At 52.0% G+C, this 18,247-nt stretch overlaps 6 protein-coding genes across 6 annotated transcripts; 2 read left to right on the top strand and 4 right to left on the bottom strand.

The window, feature by feature from the left end:
• Positions 1-41: 41 nt before the first annotated feature.
• Positions 42-1,265, bottom strand: CLUP02_01115 (uncharacterized protein; the record flags this gene model as incomplete). Its single annotated transcript, XM_049280157.1, has 5 exons — positions 42-203; positions 256-368; positions 423-526; positions 583-784; positions 848-1,265. 5 exons carry the CDS (start codon positions 1,263-1,265, stop codon positions 42-44), a joined length of 999 nt encoding a protein of 332 aa, XP_049136114.1.
• Positions 1,266-2,673: 1,408 nt separating this feature from the next.
• Positions 2,674-3,793, top strand: CLUP02_01114 (uncharacterized protein; the record flags this gene model as incomplete). Its single annotated transcript, XM_049280156.1, has 4 exons — positions 2,674-3,067; positions 3,124-3,313; positions 3,367-3,622; positions 3,671-3,793. 4 exons carry the CDS (start codon positions 2,674-2,676, stop codon positions 3,791-3,793), a joined length of 963 nt encoding a protein of 320 aa, XP_049136113.1.
• A 731-nt stretch (positions 3,794-4,524) lies between these two features.
• CLUP02_01113 (uncharacterized protein) lies at positions 4,525-5,739 on the bottom strand (the record flags this gene model as incomplete). Its single annotated transcript, XM_049280155.1, has 3 exons — positions 4,525-4,984; positions 5,053-5,169; positions 5,231-5,739. 3 exons carry the CDS (start codon positions 5,737-5,739, stop codon positions 4,525-4,527), a joined length of 1,086 nt encoding a protein of 361 aa, XP_049136112.1.
• An 802-nt stretch (positions 5,740-6,541) lies between these two features.
• CLUP02_01112 (uncharacterized protein) lies at positions 6,542-8,173 on the bottom strand (the record flags this gene model as incomplete). Its single annotated transcript, XM_049280154.1, has 6 exons — positions 6,542-6,697; positions 6,749-6,921; positions 6,981-7,099; positions 7,156-7,360; positions 7,419-8,018; positions 8,110-8,173. 6 exons carry the CDS (start codon positions 8,171-8,173, stop codon positions 6,542-6,544), a joined length of 1,317 nt encoding a protein of 438 aa, XP_049136111.1.
• Positions 8,174-8,847: 674 nt separating this feature from the next.
• On the top strand, positions 8,848-11,357 carry CLUP02_01111 (uncharacterized protein; the record flags this gene model as incomplete). The annotated part of the gene is made up of 2 exons (XM_049280153.1): positions 8,848-9,379; positions 9,436-11,357. 2 exons carry the CDS (start codon positions 8,848-8,850, stop codon positions 11,355-11,357), a joined length of 2,454 nt encoding a protein of 817 aa, XP_049136110.1.
• Positions 11,358-12,914: 1,557 nt separating this feature from the next.
• CLUP02_01110 (WD domain-containing protein) lies at positions 12,915-15,920 on the bottom strand (the record flags this gene model as incomplete). The annotated part of the gene is made up of 1 exon (XM_049280152.1): positions 12,915-15,920. The coding sequence occupies one exon, from the start codon at positions 15,918-15,920 to the stop codon at positions 12,915-12,917; it is 3,006 nt and encodes a 1,001-aa protein (XP_049136109.1).
• Between the last annotated feature and the right edge of the window lie 2,327 nt (positions 15,921-18,247).

Below are 18,247 nucleotides of genomic sequence, written 5' to 3'. Positions count from 1 at the left end.
CAAGGACCAAGGAAGTACATTCAAGAAAGAAACTCATACGCCTAGTCGTTGGTGAGGTCAATAGCCTCCCTGTTGGCGTCGATCTTGATCTTCTTCCATTCGCGCTTGGCAGGCTCCTCGGTGAGGTCGTAGATCTCGGCAAACTCGCGTTTGATGGTAGGGCCCTTTCTCTCTAGCTTGACGGTGCCAGATCGACGTCCATTCTGCCCTAGTTTAGTCTTGGGTTCTCTACACAGCGGTAAGGCTGAAACTCACGTTAATCTCGTCCAGACGCTCCGCAGCTAGCCGTCTGATATCGGCCTCGGAAAGCTCGTCAATGGCCTCGGGACTTGGGGACCGAGGAATGATGAGCTCCTTTTGCAATGCATCTGAGAAAGCGTGAGCTAAGTAAGCAGAGAGCCGGCTTGCAGATCGCCTCATACCTCTGGAACGGTATTTGAACATGAAGCACGCCATAGGATTACCGCCGTTGAGATATTCAGCGCACACTGACTTCCTCTTGGAGACAAATCCACCGTCAGTGAAGCTATGGAGTATGTAAGCACAGGCAGAATTGTCGCATGGCGAGAGGATGCAACTCACGAGGTACCGTGAGAGACGGCGCGGCCCTTGAGCGCCTTTTCCGCAATGTTGAAACTGGAATTCTGATTATCGCGATAGTGCTCGTGGCCTGACGAATACGAAGGCCCTGTAATGGTCAAGGGGTAGACAAAGACCTCGATGACGCCGAGAGACTCTGCTTTCTTGGAGTCTCCCTCGACGCGCTCCTTGGTGGCATCGTCAACTGAGACGCATGTCAATACTCAGAACACATACCCATGGCGCCGCCAAGATATGACAACTTTACCAGTAGTGACTTGGGAGAACTTGAATTTGCTCAGACGATCGTAAGAGGGGTCTCTTGAGCTTCCTCGAGAACCCTCAACAACTGTGCTCCATTTGTAGAATGGATCGAATGAGTTGAAGCGACTCGCCTCGCAAACGACACTATCCATGCGCTTGCCATCGACATATAAGTAGAGTGAGAAGGCGCTTTTCGGGCTCTCCCACCGGTGCATGTGATTAACCTCGTACTTTACCGTGAAGCAGGTGTCATCCTTTGACTCAATGTATTTGAAGGTGCGGTGGGTTGCGTGCTTGCGGTTGACGTCGTTCTCAAAGCCATCCGGGTCGTCGTACTCAACAGCTTCCTGGCCATTGACTTGGATGGTGACTTTCACACCCTTGAGCTCGTCGATGACGACTCGGGCAAGCCACCGGCCCATCATCAAGGAAAGTACCAACTCGGAGTGACACAATAGCTTGCCGCTCAATATCTCACCTTTATTTCTCCTATTCCCATCACTGCTCCTACTCCTGCTCCTATTTTTGCTATTATTGCTACCATTATGATTGCCTTTTACTTTCTACACTGTACAATCTGCTTTCGAGAGGGTATCATAATCAATCGATAATAATGATAAATGATAATCTTAGTAGTTTTAAAAATGTACTTAGGTATAAAAGATCGTCATAACGTATGCTAGCAAGCTCTTGAGTAGATAGATTAGGGGAATTTAGAGCAGAACGTGACCCCTATTATCTCGTGTCAAGGCCGTAAACAAAGTGATGCTTTAGGTATTGTGCGGCGAACAGGGCTCCCTGGATGACATAGTCTGTATCTTCAATACCGGAACTTCGGCGAAAACGAGTATAGAGATGACAAGATGCGAGAAATTCAGCGAATGTCTGAGCAACAAGTGGTAGAGGCCTTGAGGGAGGTAGACCAAAGACCGCGGGGTCTGGTCAAGGAGTCGAGGCCATATAGACCCCGTCAATCCTCTTCCTGTCACCAGCCACCAGACGCCCGTCTAGGTCAACGGGTCAGGTCAAAGTGGCTGGGTGGTGGAGAGGTTAAGAATTCAACAATAAAAACGGCCACAGCCTACTCGACGACAGTCTACCAGTTCGAAGCCAGCATGAGCATCAAGAGATGTAACCATACCGGTGGTGAAGTCTTTTTCGATGTCGCGAGACGGGCTTCAGTGTATTATATAGATTTGCAAACTTTCATCGATGCACACTGGTGTGTAGTAGGTCACCCACCCGCCTTGACTACCTTTCCGTGCGCTGTTCTTGTTTACCCTTGACTTGTTGTTCACTAACGAGGTGAAGTACTTCGGCTCAAGCAAAAAACTTGACGCGAAGAGGGTCCCCATGGTTCATCTAAGCGTCCTTTGGATGCATGGTCTTGCAAAGCAACCACGCCCTTACCATGGTTACGTTGAAGAGACTCTCATCTTGAGGCACGAAATATCAAACTCATTAGGCACTTTACTTCGAGAAAGCACGACCGAATTTGGCCGCCTTTAGAGGCTGATACTGGCATCTTCTCGGCGGGGTTGCCTGATGCTTCACCGGGCTTGCTGCTGGCCCTCCAATGCACCTTCCATTTTTATGGACTGGACTCCTCGCCCTGAAATTCCACCCTCCTCCTTCCTTCTACCCTCCTCATTCCTTCCAATCTCCTCCCTCTACCCATAATTCTCCTTCCTCTAGGTACCCATACTTCTTCTTCCTCGCCCAGAAGCTCAGACTTATCTGAACTCACCAATTTCTGTATGTGGATCGCTTAACTCCAGAGGCCTTACTCACTCTCCAAACGCCATCCCACGACCACGACTCGGAGGGACCATGGCTGTGATTGATGGCCTCCCAGAGATCAAGGTCTCCATCCGTATCAACGGATTCGAGGAAGACTGCATCGAGTACGACGATTCAGATCCTCCGAAATCCACGTCATCTCGGGGCTCGGCAACTCATATCACTTCCAAAGTCATCGAAAGTCAGGTCGATGCCAGATTTTCTATCCACTATGAGATTCGAAACCGCCGGTCTTGGATAAATGGCAAGAATTGGCTCGCGTTGGTGCTTCACATTGACGGCCAATACGTCGCCACATATTATCGTGGACCTGGCCACCTGGTGAATCAAACCATCGTCTCAACCATTGACAGCTTTGGGGACAGGTTCAGCAAACCTGGCAAAGACATCAGAAGGCACTTCAAGTTCGCGTCGATCAAAACAGGTATCTCCTCGCTTTCTCATTTTATCGATTCTGAGCCGCTGACTTTGATAACGCAGCCGAAGAGAGCAACGAGCAGTTATCAGGAAATCAATTCATCGTGGAGCACCTCGGCATTATTGAAGTGATTGTGTTACGTGTCGAGTTTGAAGGCCACAGACCCAGAACCCCGGCACAATCGAGGACAGAGAGCATAAGGGGTGTCTCTGAAATTGAAATCAAAGGCAAAAACATATCACACAGTACATCGTAAGAAGTCCAACACCTTCATCTGGTCATACTGCTAACTGTGTGGTCGTCAGCTTCACTGAAGGAATAGAGAAGAAATTAAGCAAAATGGTAAGAACATTCAAGTACAGGGACGAAACCCAGCCAATTGCTCAATTCTTCTTCCGATACAAGTCTAGGGGTTCTCTTCAAATCGATGGCATCATTCCTCGAAATCCTTCTCTGAGCCCCTCTCCCGAGTTCTCTGCTCCACCCCCGCCCCAGGCCGTGGCAAACTTGCCGCTGGCAGATATCATGAGACTTGCCCAAGAGCGTCTGGAGCAGCTGGAAGTAAGTGTTTTCTCCCTCAAATTTGTGTCAAACTGACAATTTCATCAGCCCAAAGTCAAGAGAGAGCCTGGAATCGGTGTGAAGCGCGAAGCGGATGAGGAGACCGACACCCGTCCACGCAAGATCTACAAGGTGGATGCGGATGGGACGATCGATCTTAGTGATGATTGAGGGGATTTTTCGAAAGGTCGAGAGGCGAATCAAATCGTATCTGAAGTGGTAGACACAGAACGACGAGGAAAAGCAGTTTCTTCAAATCATACCTCACTGTTCACTCGGCCATTCATAAGCGTGCGGATGCCTTGCTACTGCTACCATGCAGCACAATGACGGAATAGGCAGAAGGCATGCCTTGAAGAGACTGTATAAGCAAGACCACATATCTCAATGATAATCCCAAGACGTGGTTCATCATGTCTGACGCAACGACTTTGAGCCCAAGAGAGCACAGGCTACCAGGAATTTCCGTACTCTACGGAAGCCTCTCTTATGAGGTTTCTCACCAGCCCGGTACTACTAGGTTATATCACTGGACATAGGCGTGACCGAAACAAAGCAGACGCATGGCTTCTCATTTTTCATCGCGCCATAATTCATCTTCGATTTAAACCCACCATACAAGTTTCCATCACAGGAAGCGTCAAAGTCGGTGGCAATAGCTCGTATTTCACTGCTAGTGGTGCCAATCTCGCACACCTTGCCTCCTTTAGCAAAATCCCACGAGTCACAAATATAGCCGCTGTATCTACCTGAGCCTGTCTTCCTCACTGAGCGCAAGGCTCGTAAGCGTCCGCTCGTCAACATTGATCTCTCATTCAGGCCACTCCATTCCCACTTCCACGACAAAGAACTTTCCCTCCGCTTCTAGCAACGTCTCATATCCCAGCTATTATATCAAATTCTCAGTATGTGGAAGTAGCGAGAAACTTCTTGGGTCTAGAAGGTGAGTCGTTGCCAAAAGCCGCCTCGGCAGATCTCTTTCTGTTGAAATGAGCGTCTTTCGGCTGAGTCTCTTGAATCGAAACGGCCTCCCCATGAGGTATGTCTCTTCGAAACTTCTGCTCCTTCGCGATGGGCTCTGGAAGCTTGGGTCGGATCGGAATGACTCGTTCGTTCAGTTGAGAGTCAAGCTTATCTCCCTTGTTGGGTAAGGTAGTAGTTGTCGAGGCAGGTTTCGCACCAGCGGTTGTCTGTGTCTGTGCAGGAGCTTCCGGCAGACCACGGAGCTTCGCAGGCAATGAATAGGAGGGTATCTTGGCGTCAGCGCCTCTGACTCCGCCTGGACCCTGCTTTGGGAGGGCTGGATTCTTGGACATGTTGATCAAGCCCTCACCGCGATTGCTCTCATCATTGTCCTTGGGTCTATGTACGGGCAAGTCTCCTGAGCAACGTCAGTCTCGGGGAAAAATGAACTCGATCAGGGAATTTACAGACCTCTTGGTCCATATCTGAAGTTGAACCGGGCGATAGGACGCTCGTAGTTGAGCCGCTTCACGTCGTATGTGTCTGCCGCCAGGGCTTTCTTGACCTTCTTCCCAGATCCCAAGCTGGATTCCGCTGTTATCGAACGTTTTTGACATGTATGAGAAGGCCGTGCTTGCAACTTACCGTTTGGTCTGAACTGATGACCCATATGCAGTAGTGTCGTCGAGTCGCTGCCTCTCCGGTGCACCAAGTAGCTTGACGATGTATAAATCAACGCGAATGGTACCTCGAATCGCGCTGCCGTCGTTTTTGGCCGCGGCAAACTTGAAAGGCTGCAAGACTTGGCGGCCTTCACTGTTCACTCCTGTAACTCCAAAGAACTCCATGGGGAATCGGCGCGATGCCCGGGCATCGATCACGGTCTTCGTATACAACCGCCGGAGGACCTCATTGTCGTCAAAGTGAATCAGCACCATCAGCCCCTCATCCTTGGCAAGGAGTCGACAAATTCCTGCGCCAGCAGAAGCCAGAATCGAAAATTTCGCTCCCTCCTTGACAACGATGACTTTGCTGCAGCTGAATGGGGCGCTGTTTTCGAGGCTCTCTGCTGTCACGTCATTTCGTTCCGGGGCTGGAGCACCAGCGACGGTGATCACCACTCGCATGTTGATGTTGAAGTCGAAACCTGCCATCGCCCTAGCTTGCTGAACGAGAAGTATTCTCGTGGCTTGTCGGTGTGGTCGTACTTCTGCAACTCAACCGAGCTTGAGATCGACGAACAAGGCAGGGTTGTGGCTGGAAACTTTCGATCTGCAGCAGTCCAGTATTCAAATTAGCCAGAAAGGCCCTGGGTGTACCTTACTGTAGAGGGGAATCCAGATATTCCTTCTGCCTTCCACTCTTCGAGTCGTGGGGCATCTGTAGGGTCAAAAATTCGCGGACTGGCTTTGGGTCATGTCTAATTGCCTTGGGGCAGGTGACGAGGCCTGACCGAGCCACCGCATGGTGAAGGAGCCATCAGTGCAGGGATCTATAGTAATAGTACCAGGAATTCGGCTCACTGCGTTCAATAGCACCTCTCTCGCGAAGGTGAGAAGAGATTCTTCAGTATTCGACTCCCCGTTGTGGTTAACTTCGCACCCGAAGTCACATAGAACAACAACAAAACACCTGCATACTTGAGAACTTTTGTATTTAACACAACTCACGGTGGTTCGGGAGTTAGCTTTCTGATGGATGTGAGTCCTACTGCTCTTCCACCTGATCCCTCGAACCAAGTCTTCTATCAAAGCAATGTCGACTTCCTTTCAACCAAACAATCTCCCTCGTCCGAAATGTCTTCATTTGGGGCCTTCCATTCAGTACAGTGAACTTTGACCTGTGAATTTACCACCCCAACAAAGGCTTTTTTTGACGAATAAGACTCTTCCAGTGACCGCCATCCTGTGATAATTCCGTCTTTACAACAAACGCACGATCTCCTGGCCTACATCTCTAGTAGCCGCCCGTGAGATCAATAGCGTCATGGCCATTTCCCAGCTTGATGATCTTGTAAGGACGGGCCAAATGCTCATCAGCGCCATCCGTAAAATCACAGAAGTCGTCATAGTTCCGTTTGTTCTTCTGAGCGGAAGATTGCGCTTGCTCATCCTGGTGGGGGTGTCAGTCTATGAACCCTTTTAAAGTCAATCATCACCCTACTTGGAGCTGTTGGTGTCTCTCTCGAGCAAGACGCTCGACCTCATCTTCATGAAGGTCCTCGAATCTAGGAAGGCTCGAATTTCCCAAGTAGGCCGGTTTCTGACGGAAGAATGGCGCCGGGGCGGGCTCAGGGCTGGGGGTCTGGTGAAGGATCTCCTCAATCTTCAGCGCATCTTTATGACAGTCAGCCTTTTTCAAACTAAAGACACGCCTGTTACACATAGACACATACCTCGCGAGCGATACTTGAATGTGTAGGTCGCGAAGAGGGGGCCAGTGCGAATTCGCTCCATCGCTGCTCGATGGGCAAATCTAGGAGGTCGCAGACTCTTGTTCACCGGCGGGGTGAAGCTGCGAAGACATAGTTAGCGTGACGGGTACATTCCCAGAAGAAAATGGTCACACACGAAGTGCCATGGTAGATAGGTCGGCCCTTGATAGCTTCCTCGGATATCTCGCACTTGTTGTACTCCGGCTCGCGGAACGGTCTCTCCAAGTTGACCCATCTGTTGCGGCGTGGACCACCAGCGAATCTGGCAAGTCTGACGCGCACCTCGATTGTACCAAGATCCTTGGCACGCCTCCATTCGCCATCGGTAGCGTCTTGGTCAACTGTGTGGAAAGATCAGCATCGAATATTGTTAGCAGTCGAGTGATGCGGTGGATTTACCTGCAGTAATCGTCTGGAACTTGAAGTTACTCTCAACCATGGCAGTTCTATGCTGGTTGGGATGTCTCTTGCCTTTGAAGGCAAAGTGCCAGCCTCCATGTTTGAAGTCATCATCGTAGCAGAATCGCTTTCCCATGAAGTGGCCGTCGAGGAAGAGAAGGAAAACCAAGCCTTCATCGTGATGGATCCAGGGATCAATAGTGGCATCGTCCAAGACATTGACGTGAACTGCGAACTCGGTACCTTCCTTACTCTCAATGTAGTTGCGGGCACACTGCTCGTAGTCGTCCATGTATCTCTCATGCTCATGGTACGGATAAGGGTCGGGGTATTCGTCAGCGTCTCGGTAGGCTTTCTTGAGGCGAACAGAAACACTGACAGCGGGAAGGGTATCGATAATGGCCATCTTTGAGGGAAGCCTGATTTGATTCGTGGTGTAGAAGGTGTGATTTTGGAAGCTGTGAGCAGAAATTGAATGATCGTGAAGATTTTGGCGGCAGAAAGAAGAAAGAACAGAGAGAACCACAACCTTGGAACGTTTGCCCTTTGAACGAAATACTGGTAGAAGAATGTGAAATAGTGAGTCCCCTAGAGAAAGGACTGCGGTGGGATCGAGAAGAGAAATGGAAAATAATTTGTGACGTGCCTCTGGTGGAAGAGGGAGAAGTGTGGCCGAGAGAGGATGTGGAACAGGTGGAAGGCTTTGGGGTAGGTGTAGACGAGAAGCCCGTCACTTCCTGATCCATACCTTCCATCGTTGTAGATTCGGCTCCCGCCTTAAGTTGGTGGTTTTTCCATGGATAGTAGAAGGTGCGCTCAGCAGGCAGGCACCTGCCTCCTTCCTGCTTTAAGAAATATTCCGCGGCCAGCCATGGTAAGGTCTGGAGTGAATGAAATTACGTCTTTTTGAGGACTACTGCAACATAGAGCGTAAGAATTATGAGAGAGTTCTCAATGTGCAAACGGCATAGATACTCAGATACCTAACGATCAGTTGGATTAGAATTCCTTGAAGGTGTGGTGTTGAGATCGTGTAAGTGACATTCATGAGAGTGGGTACGTACCGCTCCGCTTTCCGTCCTTGCCGTCCCCGAATCAGCGGAGGGGACTGCTGAGGTAAGGCGCCGAGGTGATAGTGACGCTAGAACTGTGAAAGGAAACGGGGACGTGGATCCCACCCCTGCAGCGCGCGCCGAATGGGGCCCGCCCGACTCGCAGCAACGCTGGAGCTAGCCCAGCTCGCTCAACTTCCATCTCCCGCCAACTCGGAGAGCCCATGACGTTCAATGCACCTGTCAGGACTCCTTGTCCATCTCCAATCCACGAAATTAGACGCGACGATGGTTGATACCAGACATGTGATGACTACTTGATTCGTTGCAACCTCAATCGATCCTTTTCCCTCCCCTCCGCCCGGACGAGCGCCATCATGTCTCCAGAGGCCTCCAGCAACATTCGAGTCTTTATCCGCTGGCACGACCAGACCGTCTTCGCTGGCGAGGAAATCAAATGCACCATCACTTTCAAGAACATTGCTCGCGATCCGAATCAGCAACGGCAGTCCCAACGACTCGCACCTGTAGACCGACCGAGGCATGTCTCGCCCTTGCTAAGAGGCAAGTCTAGCGCTGGCTTGACCCCGCCGAACTCAGCTCAAACCCGCGGTCATCGATCTGCTCTATCCCTCAATGTACCAGTCGCTCAATCGCGAAGCCGCGCGGGCTCAGTGCCGTGGACACCATCACATCCTCCCAGTGCTCTTGAGCACCGTGGCAATGGCCACAAGAAGTCCGTTTCTATTGTGTCAATTGGTTCCACAAGCACCGTACCCGACGACAATCAGAGTAACGCTAGCTCCGTAAAGGCGCATCGGCCTGGTCGCGGTCATGCTCAGGCATCCAGTCTACAGATTGTGCCTCGGGGGGCTGCTCTGGGGCTCGGTCTCACAGCGCCTCACTCTGGTCAGTATTCTGATTTCTGATATTGATGCAGAGTCTAATTGTCAACTCCATTACAGCATCACCGAGGCACATAAGCTCCCCTTTGTTCAACTCGACATCCGCTTCCGACACACCCCCATCCAACTCGAGATCTTCGACCGCACCGAATACCCCTGGCGTGGCAGGCTCACAACGTCCCATGAGATCGCCTTCCAACGCGCTGGCCGACTTTCGGTTTCCAATGGTCCAGTCGCCACTGTCGGACACGCAAAGCACACCGGTAGCGTCACACCATGATGGGCTATTAAGTCCAAACACCGAAGTGCCCCCAACCCTGGCTATACGGAACAAAGACGGCGTACTCACCAATCCTATCGAGCATCCTACACCAGCCATGCGAATACTTTCGACGACAAGCATGGGCGGAGGAACGCCACGCAGCAGTGGGGAGTTCTACTCAATGAGCAACAACTCTACGGAAACTCTGGCGTCTGAGTATCCAACTCAACCCACGCGGGGCCCTATGCGGCCGCCGCATTTCCGAAAATCTTCCAACTTTGCCTCACATAACCCGAGGCAACCGGAATCGTTGATGATGGGCTACGCTCAAATTCAAGGCTCATTCACCCTGGATGGCTCACTCATCAACCTCGGGCCATTTGAACAGGTCAAGCGAAAGGCCGTTGTCGGCGGTCAAGGAGGTGGTGTTATTGGTGTGGAGCCTGCGAAACGGGATAGTGGACTGCTTCGAAGTTTCGGTTGGGGGAGTATCAGCAACTCAATCGGAGAGCTGCTTGGAGCCGGCGAGGTCAGCAGCATCAAAGATATGCGCGGCATCGCCAGTGCCAAGTCTGTCCCTTTGCTCTCGACTCCACAGTCCATCTTGTTTGTGGACTTGAACCTGGCTCCCGGAGAGCACAAAGCTTTTGAGTATTCGTTTCAGCTCCCAAAGGGCTTACCGCCGACACATAAGGGAAAAGCGGTGAAGATCTCTTACAATCTGGTCATCGGTACGCAGCGAGCAGGCGGCTCTAAAGAGCAGCAGGTGCGCTCCGTTGAGATTCCCTTCCGGGTCCTCGGCAGTGTAAACAGCCATGGAGAAATTCTTGGTCATGATCTCATGAATCCATACATTATACTTCGCGATCAGGCGAAAATCAAGACTGTCGACAAACTGTCGACTCTCAGCGAGATCAAGAAGCTAAAATCGACCAAGACGGATGCAACAATTAATGAATTCCTCATATATGTCGACGAGCTTCTAACAAGGCCACGGCAGGGGTCCAACGCAGGGCTGCTATCACCCACGGCATACCCCAGCTCTCGGCGTCCATCAGTATTTGAGGAGGCGACGACGGCCACAGAGGCCATTAACCTGGCTATCATGCGCAGTAACCTGACTTCCGAGGGTCAGCAGAGCCCGAACCGCTTCGAAATTGCCCGCAACGGACAGCGGGTGGGTGTCGTTATGCTTACACGCCCCTCGTACCGTCTGGGCGAAGTTGTTACTATGGCCATCGACTTCACAGACGCCGAGATTCCCTGCTACGCGGTTCATTCCTGTCTCGAGTCGGCCGAGCGAGTCGAGCCGCATTTGGCCATCCGCTCAGAAGCCTCCATTCACCGCGTGACGCGGAAAGTCCATGTGTCTGCGTCGGAGGCGACGCTCTACTCGCGGAGAATGGTCTTCACTCCGACCATTCCTATTACTGCGACACCAGAGTTCGTCACCACAGGTATCTCATTCGAATGGAAGATCCGCGTGGAATTCGTGGTGCCGAGCCAGGAGACCGAGCTGGAGCGTGAGGCGCCTAGCACGCATCCATTACTAGAAGAAATATCCCGGGACGAGCGCGGAGGTCTAGTGCTCGTGGCAGTAGAAAATTTGGCGTGCGAGAGCTTCGAGGTTGCAGTCCCTCTGCGTGTATACGGTGCCGTGGCAACGGGGCTCGAGAAGCTGGAGCGGGACGAGGCGTTGGAAGAAGGACTCGCTGTTTGATTACGATGATGTGGTGGGATCATACACACCACACATGGTGGGTTTGCAAGGCAGGGCAGATGGAGCCAGACAGAACGAGGAGATTCATTCGCGGGCGTTGGATAGAAAAACACTTATTTTCTGGAACACGGCACCACTGTTTTTTTTCTCTTCTTCCGCGAAGCAATTTACAGAGACTTTTCACTATTCTCATCACCCAAAAAAAAACAAAAGAGTTCACCCCCCCCGGTGCTGGACTGGGGGCTACATCTCTTGGTGCTCATGCCGGGAAATTCTGGTGCTCATGCCGGGACTCGAACTCGGGTACTCTCGTATGCGCTTAGCCTGTCGTCGAGTAGGCTGGTTGGCGTAGACAATTGATGTTGACCATGAACCACTCCACCACCCAGCCAGTTTGACCTGACCCGTCGACCTAGACGGGCGCCTGCTGGCTGGTGACTGGAATTGGGTTGAGGGGGTATATGAAGGCTTGCTTCTGGGTATTCGTGTTGTGTATTCGGGTGGTGGCGGGGAAAAGTTATCGGATGAAGGTTCGGGAGGAGGAAGGTGAGGAAGGTGCCAGGGGGTGGGTAGGGGGCGAGAACCGCTGTGTCTCTCCTTGGACGGATTGCCTTGAGCAGGCGCGTTTTACAGACCTTTCTAGCTGGGCAGGACCGTCTGTTTAAGCAGGTTTGGGTGGTGGCCGTATTGCTTTCCTCGCTTTGTATGTGCAATGCGGCATGAGTCTCCCTCACCCTGCCTGTCTTGCTTCAAGGTCACATCAGGCCCGACTTCATGCAGTAGACTTACATGATCAGTCATTTCGATAACTCAAATCAGCTTATTATGACTTCACTTGGGACCTGGATCGATCAAGACTGTAGTAATAGCTGGTCAACGACGAGGTACACCTCGTCATGTTGTATTCTCATTGCCCCTTAGAACAAGCAGAGGGGGCAAAATATGTAAAGATGTAAACCGAAGAGAGCAGACCCTGAGGATCAAGTAGTCAAGTTCGCAAAAAGCCGCTAGAAATCGGCATCCAAATTTCCCTCGTCCTCTTTTGTTCGTATCCACGGTGCCCAAAGTAAGGTGCCTCCGGGTGTAGTGTAAATAGTATGTTATCCCCCCAATCCCCTGACCTCCCCAGACCACTCCCGCGTTTCTGTCCCATTATGTCCTTGGGCACATTGAAAACTCCTAGCTCCAGTTCGCCGCCCCTGCCCCCTCAGGACTCCGTGATCTTTTAATGTATGTGGCGGATGTGTCCCTCTTTCGCAAATCAAAGGAATAAAAAAGAAAAAAAGTCGCTACTGCTGTGTCGAAAGAGTGACGGATAAACAAATAGACAATATTTACCGACAATTCAAAGGTAGGGGTTACGATGCCCCTTTCCGCCTGCAATATCCCCAAAGTCCAAGGCTGAGCACATCTAGAATTTGTGCTGTAAAGTAGGTCGATAATCAATCTTCCCCCAAACGCCAGGGTCCTTTTCCAGGTAACGCCGTTGAATCCAGCAGGTGTTGTACAATGCGGGTTTGGTCGGAAGGATTGATGTAATAATACAATGAGAGTATGTTAAGGGAATGATGTAGAGGTGGTTTCGCCGCCGGCAGTGTCAGGCCGCACGGCCAGGAGCTCTTCTTCGCGCTCCTCGCTGGGAGTTTGTACTTCTCTCCCTTGAAAGGTATTACGTAGCTTTTCGTCAAGCATGGAGGCCAGGCGCTCCTCATACTGGTCTAGGAGACCACTCAGGAGGGCTGAGTCGTGCATGGCCTTGGTTCTCGTAGCCCTGTCGCCGAGGGCGGCCGCTGTCAGGCGCAGCTCTTGGTCAATTTCAAAGATGACGTCTTCGCTTAGTGGCTCCGTAGAGGAAAGCTTCTTTCTATAAGCTCTCAACGTACGACAAGCCTGCTCTGTAGCCATGTTCAGGCTGCCAAATCCGCGCAAGTTGGGCGAGCTCTTCTTCGGCGGCAGGCCCAAAGACGGAAGCGAGGGTCGCCTAGATGCTCTCGACTTCGGACTGATGGGCGGACTGCCAGACCCGGACGAGCGTCGTGATGGTGTGTCTTCAGCTAGCGGACTGCTTTGCATTCCTGTTTTGGGCGTGCTCACGCTGTTGTTGCTCAAACCGTACCGAGAAGTCCGACTTCGAATGGTCCTGGGCGGAGATCGTCGGCCACCCTGAGCAGAGGCTGGACGCTGAAACTCGGCCAGCTCTGCTTTGGAGAGAACTCGTCGAAGTGGTGGTCTGGTGGAAGCGGACCCGTCTTTCATCGGAGATGGATCTCTACTTGTAGATAAAAGAGTTGTGTTGTCCGTCTCCATGGACCAAAGCATCACGGTCCCGTCAGATCCTACGCTGATGACCCTCTGGCAACCATCTTCATCATCGGTCAACGTGACGCCGTTGATAGCCTCTGTGTGGCCCCATTCTCTGTCTACAAAGTGGCCCGAATGAGCATCGTAAAGACGGACGGATTTGTCCGTATTCGATATGCCCAGCAAGAAGCCCGACTCTCTCCCGGCAGGCTGAGTGAAAACTAGAGACTCCAGGATAGCAGTCTCAGCTCCGCTTTCATCAACGCACTTGAAGCAGTTAAGGAGTCGACCATTGGAAAGATCGTATTGGCAAATTGACCGATCCAGCATGGAGACGAATACAGTCCTCTCATCCTGACCCAGGGCGAACGATGTTGGCGCTGCTTTCAGGGTGTTTGCCCTAGAAGGAAGAGCCGCAAGCTCGTCTTCCTCATCCTCTTTGCAGACTATGTCATAGGTTTGCAGTGTCCTATCCATGGAACAAGTCATTATCTTGTCCTCAGATTGGACTAGCACTTGAACAACCCTAGCAGCGAATTCCAGCGTCTGGAAGTGCCGGAACTCTCCACCCGACGTGCGGTGAAATAACTGCGCAGTCCGGTCTCTGCCCCATGTAGCCAGAAGGAACTTGTTGTCGTCTTCGTAGATGCTGACACCCTGACAGTCGGACGAATGAGCTTTCGTCTCAAGCAAGCATTCCTTCGTGGTCAGGTCAATTACCCTCAGAACACCAAACTTGTCGGCTGCTACAAGCATCTTCCCAGCTCTAGTCGCTCGGACCACATTGAGCTGATTGACGGGGTCCATCTCGCTCTCAGGGATGACCTGTTCAATGGGCACATCTAGGGAGCACTTGATTTTGCCCTTCATGTCCCAGAAAATGACCTTGCCAGACCCGGACCACGTGAAGAAATCTGCACCTTGGTCGTTGGGCTTTGACATTGATTGAATGCCCAAAATCTGGTCTCCGTGTCCCGGTATAGAAACGTGTGACGGGTCGTCCACCGTTTGGCCCGGCTGATAGCTCGAGCTCCAAATATCTACGGTGTGCTTCTCATCGATGGTTACTAGGTTTTCTGTCAAGAAACCCATAGCTACCAGACCAGCAGGCGCGACGCTTTTCGATAGAACACCGTCTGGGAGACTCTCGAGGGCGGCCTTGACGCTGAGAGTCGCGAATTGGCCCTCTTTTCCTGAGAGATATGCAGTGGCATGTCTGATGGTGATGGAAGTGATCGGAAAGTCGACATTGAGTGACTTGACGAGCTTTGTCTGTTTGCCGTCATCCTCCACCACACAGACGTCGCCAGCTTCTGAGCAGATGATTATGCTCGTTTCGTCGACGACAGCCGCGCAGTTGAAGGTACCATCCAGGAGCGATCCGAGTAGGACGTTGCGACCGTTGAGGACTCTCTGGGGTGTGGAAATGCCCTCATTGAACCTCGTCTTCAAAGGGGAAGAGGTCTGAGTCTCCTCGACTTTCCAAATCTTGATGTGTCGCACACCGAGCGTGACAAGGCTGCTGCCCATCCAGACCATGCCCTTAATAGTGGAGGTACACTTGTTTTGCTGGTACAACTTGGCAGCACCCGTACGAGGGTCGATTTTCCAGATGTAGAGGAAGCCGTCGTTGGCCGTACCCAAAGAAGCAAGCCACCTGGTATCTGCCGACCATGCCACTGCATTCACACCAAACCCATGCTCGCTGATGGAGACCAATGGAACGTCAGATGATGCGTCCTCGAGGTTGAAAATGAGCACGCGAGGAGCGTAACCCGTCTCTCCGACTGCCAAATACCGCCCATCTCTACTCAGCGCAAGGCACGTCGCAGCCTTGATGCGCTCGCGGCTGGTCCACGTTGATCCCGGAGAGTCGTTCCAACTTTGCGATTCCCGGACCCCAATCGCGGCGCGATTCCTGCTATCGTTGGCCTTGGGCGTGGAAGGCGCTGAGTAGTTGTTCAGCAAAGTCGTCGAGCCGTAAACGGGTGTCGCAGTCGGGCGGGCTCGGTAGAAGCGCTGGGCATAGTGTTCACCGTCTACATCGACAACAACGACGGCGCCGCCTGCTATGTAGGCAAAGGAGGAGTTTACGGTATCGAAACCGGTTGGCGAAGCGCAGGTGGTGCCAATGACTCGTTTGAGGGAAAGTCGGGACTCGTGAGGTAGGCGCCCTCGGATTGGTGTTCGGTTAGATCGTTGTTGAAGGTAAGGGGAGTTTCCCGGCGTCAGTCTGAGCCGGTTCGTGGGAGTCGCGCTCATTATATCGCCATTGGCTCGCGAGCGTTGTCGCAAGATTAGTCTGAGATTACGACTTGTCGGAGAAGAATTACGTCGCAGAGGTCACCCCCAGGTAGGTCGGTGACGTGATTGAGAATGCAAAAGAAAGAGTGTTTGTCGCGGAATTCGCTATCGCAAGTCCAAAAGAGAGTATGGCAAGGTAGGTGTAGGTAGGAGTCGGCAAAATTAGTGCGGTAGGCGCGCCGAGCGGTGTAAGTCGAAAAGGTGAAAAAGTTGGTGTCTAAGTGGCTGATGGAAAGCTGCGAAAGACGTCAATTTCTGTGTCTCGGTCGATTGGTCGAGACAATCAATTGTGCATAAAGAAGGAGGGAACGTACAGTGACATCAGGCGGGCAGACGTTCCCCAAGCCCTGCAGGAATTAATGGGGTGTTCCAAAAAAGAAAGAAAGGGTGCAGGTATCCGAGCGTGAAGAAGAAGAAGGAAGGACGCGATGTGCCGAGAAAAGTGAAGAGGTTTTGCGGATGGACGGTTTTCCAACGTCTAGCAAGCAGCAGCGAGCAGGTCGGCTGTCAATCCTCAGGGTTGGAGCCGGTTGGGCGAAGGAGCAGTCTGCCGGGAAGGGCCCTGGTGGTGGTGGTGGTGGGAAGGAAGTGATGTGCGGTGCCTGGGTTGCCTTGCCCTGTGCTTGTCGGTCCCGTGGGAAGGACGGTCGCCTGTTGGTCGCAGCTTGCTGCAGGTAGGGGCGGGAGAGCTGAGGTGGGAGAGCAGAACCTGGAATGGGGTTGCAGGCAGTTCGAAGCACCAGTAGAAGTGTGGGAGAGCATGAGAGGAGAACATCGGCAGGCGGGGGGCATTCAAACCAACTGGGTCGATTTGCTCTTTTTCTGAATAATCCCTGTCACTCTGTTCCCTAAACGGGTCACTCCAACCCACCAGCTGGAGGGGTTATTGAAGGGCGGTCTGGCGGGAAGGATCCAATCACAAATCTCGTCACACCGAAGCTTCACCTCACATTAGCACGGATAGATAGTGCCTTACTTCGCACACTTTCTACTAATCGTTTCTATAACCATCTCTACGACAGCCAGACATTCCTATATAGCGGTCATACCTGAATCATTCGTGTTACTCGGTCGCTACCGTTGACGTACCAACTGCAATCCATACGCAAGAGAGAGCAAAGGAATTCTTCGAACGGGGCGTGTTTCACAAGACTACGATGAAGAAGTCCACCATTCCTTTGTTCTCTTGATGTCATAGCCCAGGTGATTTCCACAAGCACGTCTCACTGGTCATTCTCTAGCCACCAATTTTTCAAAAGAGACAGCCATTGAGCTTGATCTTAAGAGAGAAAGCTCGGTAGGAGTTCCGAGAGTCCAAGCCCAGCGCCAGTGACCCCCAACTTCTGGCTCTCCGTCTATCCGTGATCCCGTTTCAATTGACAGGAAGCCCTGAGGGAGAACGCCCCCTGCCCCGAAAAACCAAACATCCATACGTCTGGCCGTCAGCCATCAGCCATCGGCCCAAACATCATTTTACCCCCGCGTCCGTTCAGAAAAAGGGGTCCGGCCGTTCTTCACTACTCATGTTCAAGCACAGATTGAAGGAGGCCCCAACATCGTACGGCACACGTCCCTTAAAGACTTCAGATCTCTCACATCCAAACCCTTGACACACCAACACTGACAACGCACCCATAGCTAGCATACGCGTCTCCTGCCACCTGCAAAAACGACTTTTGTGTATCAATCTTCAGGTGCCGTCTTACCTCTCTCTCTCTCTCCCACGCATAAACCGTGCGCCCGCGCCCGCTTACTAGGTCACAAGATACGTGACATTCATTATACGACTGGGACGCGGCGAGTCGGAACCGGCTCATGGAAATGAGCTGCTGCCGGGGGCCCCTGTCGCTCTTTAATGCTCCCACCGCAGTGATTGACCGCCGATGTCGTAACCAAGAATCTCTCCCCTGGGGCTCCCTCGGGCTGGTGGTAATTAGATCCGAACGGGTGCGACGCAAGACGTGCTCACTCCGCGTTCAGATATGTGACAACCGATTTTGATATCAGTCGCCGTCACTCTACTCCGTATTCAATGTTGCCGTATCACGCCATGTTGAGAAAGAGAATGAGCCGCGTTTCTGTACCGCGCAAAGCCAACGACGATCCTTATGAAGCGTATCAAAAACTCGCAAAAAAATCTCATTGACATCCATGCCGCGGAGGGACTCGGCGACTCGCTAATCGATCAAACTATCGACAAAATTATTTCCCTTCTAGTCGATCATCCTCATCTCACTATAACCTTAAAAAAGGCTCTTCGTTACCCCCATGTCCCTTAACACGAA

The sequence above is a fragment of the Colletotrichum lupini genome, chromosome 1 (genome assembly GCF_023278565.1).
Source record: "Colletotrichum lupini chromosome 1, complete sequence".
NCBI lineage: Eukaryota > Fungi > Ascomycota > Sordariomycetes > Glomerellales > Glomerellaceae > Colletotrichum > Colletotrichum lupini.
Note: the sequence above shows the minus strand (reverse complement) of the source record. Positions and strands in the feature narration are given on the sequence as shown.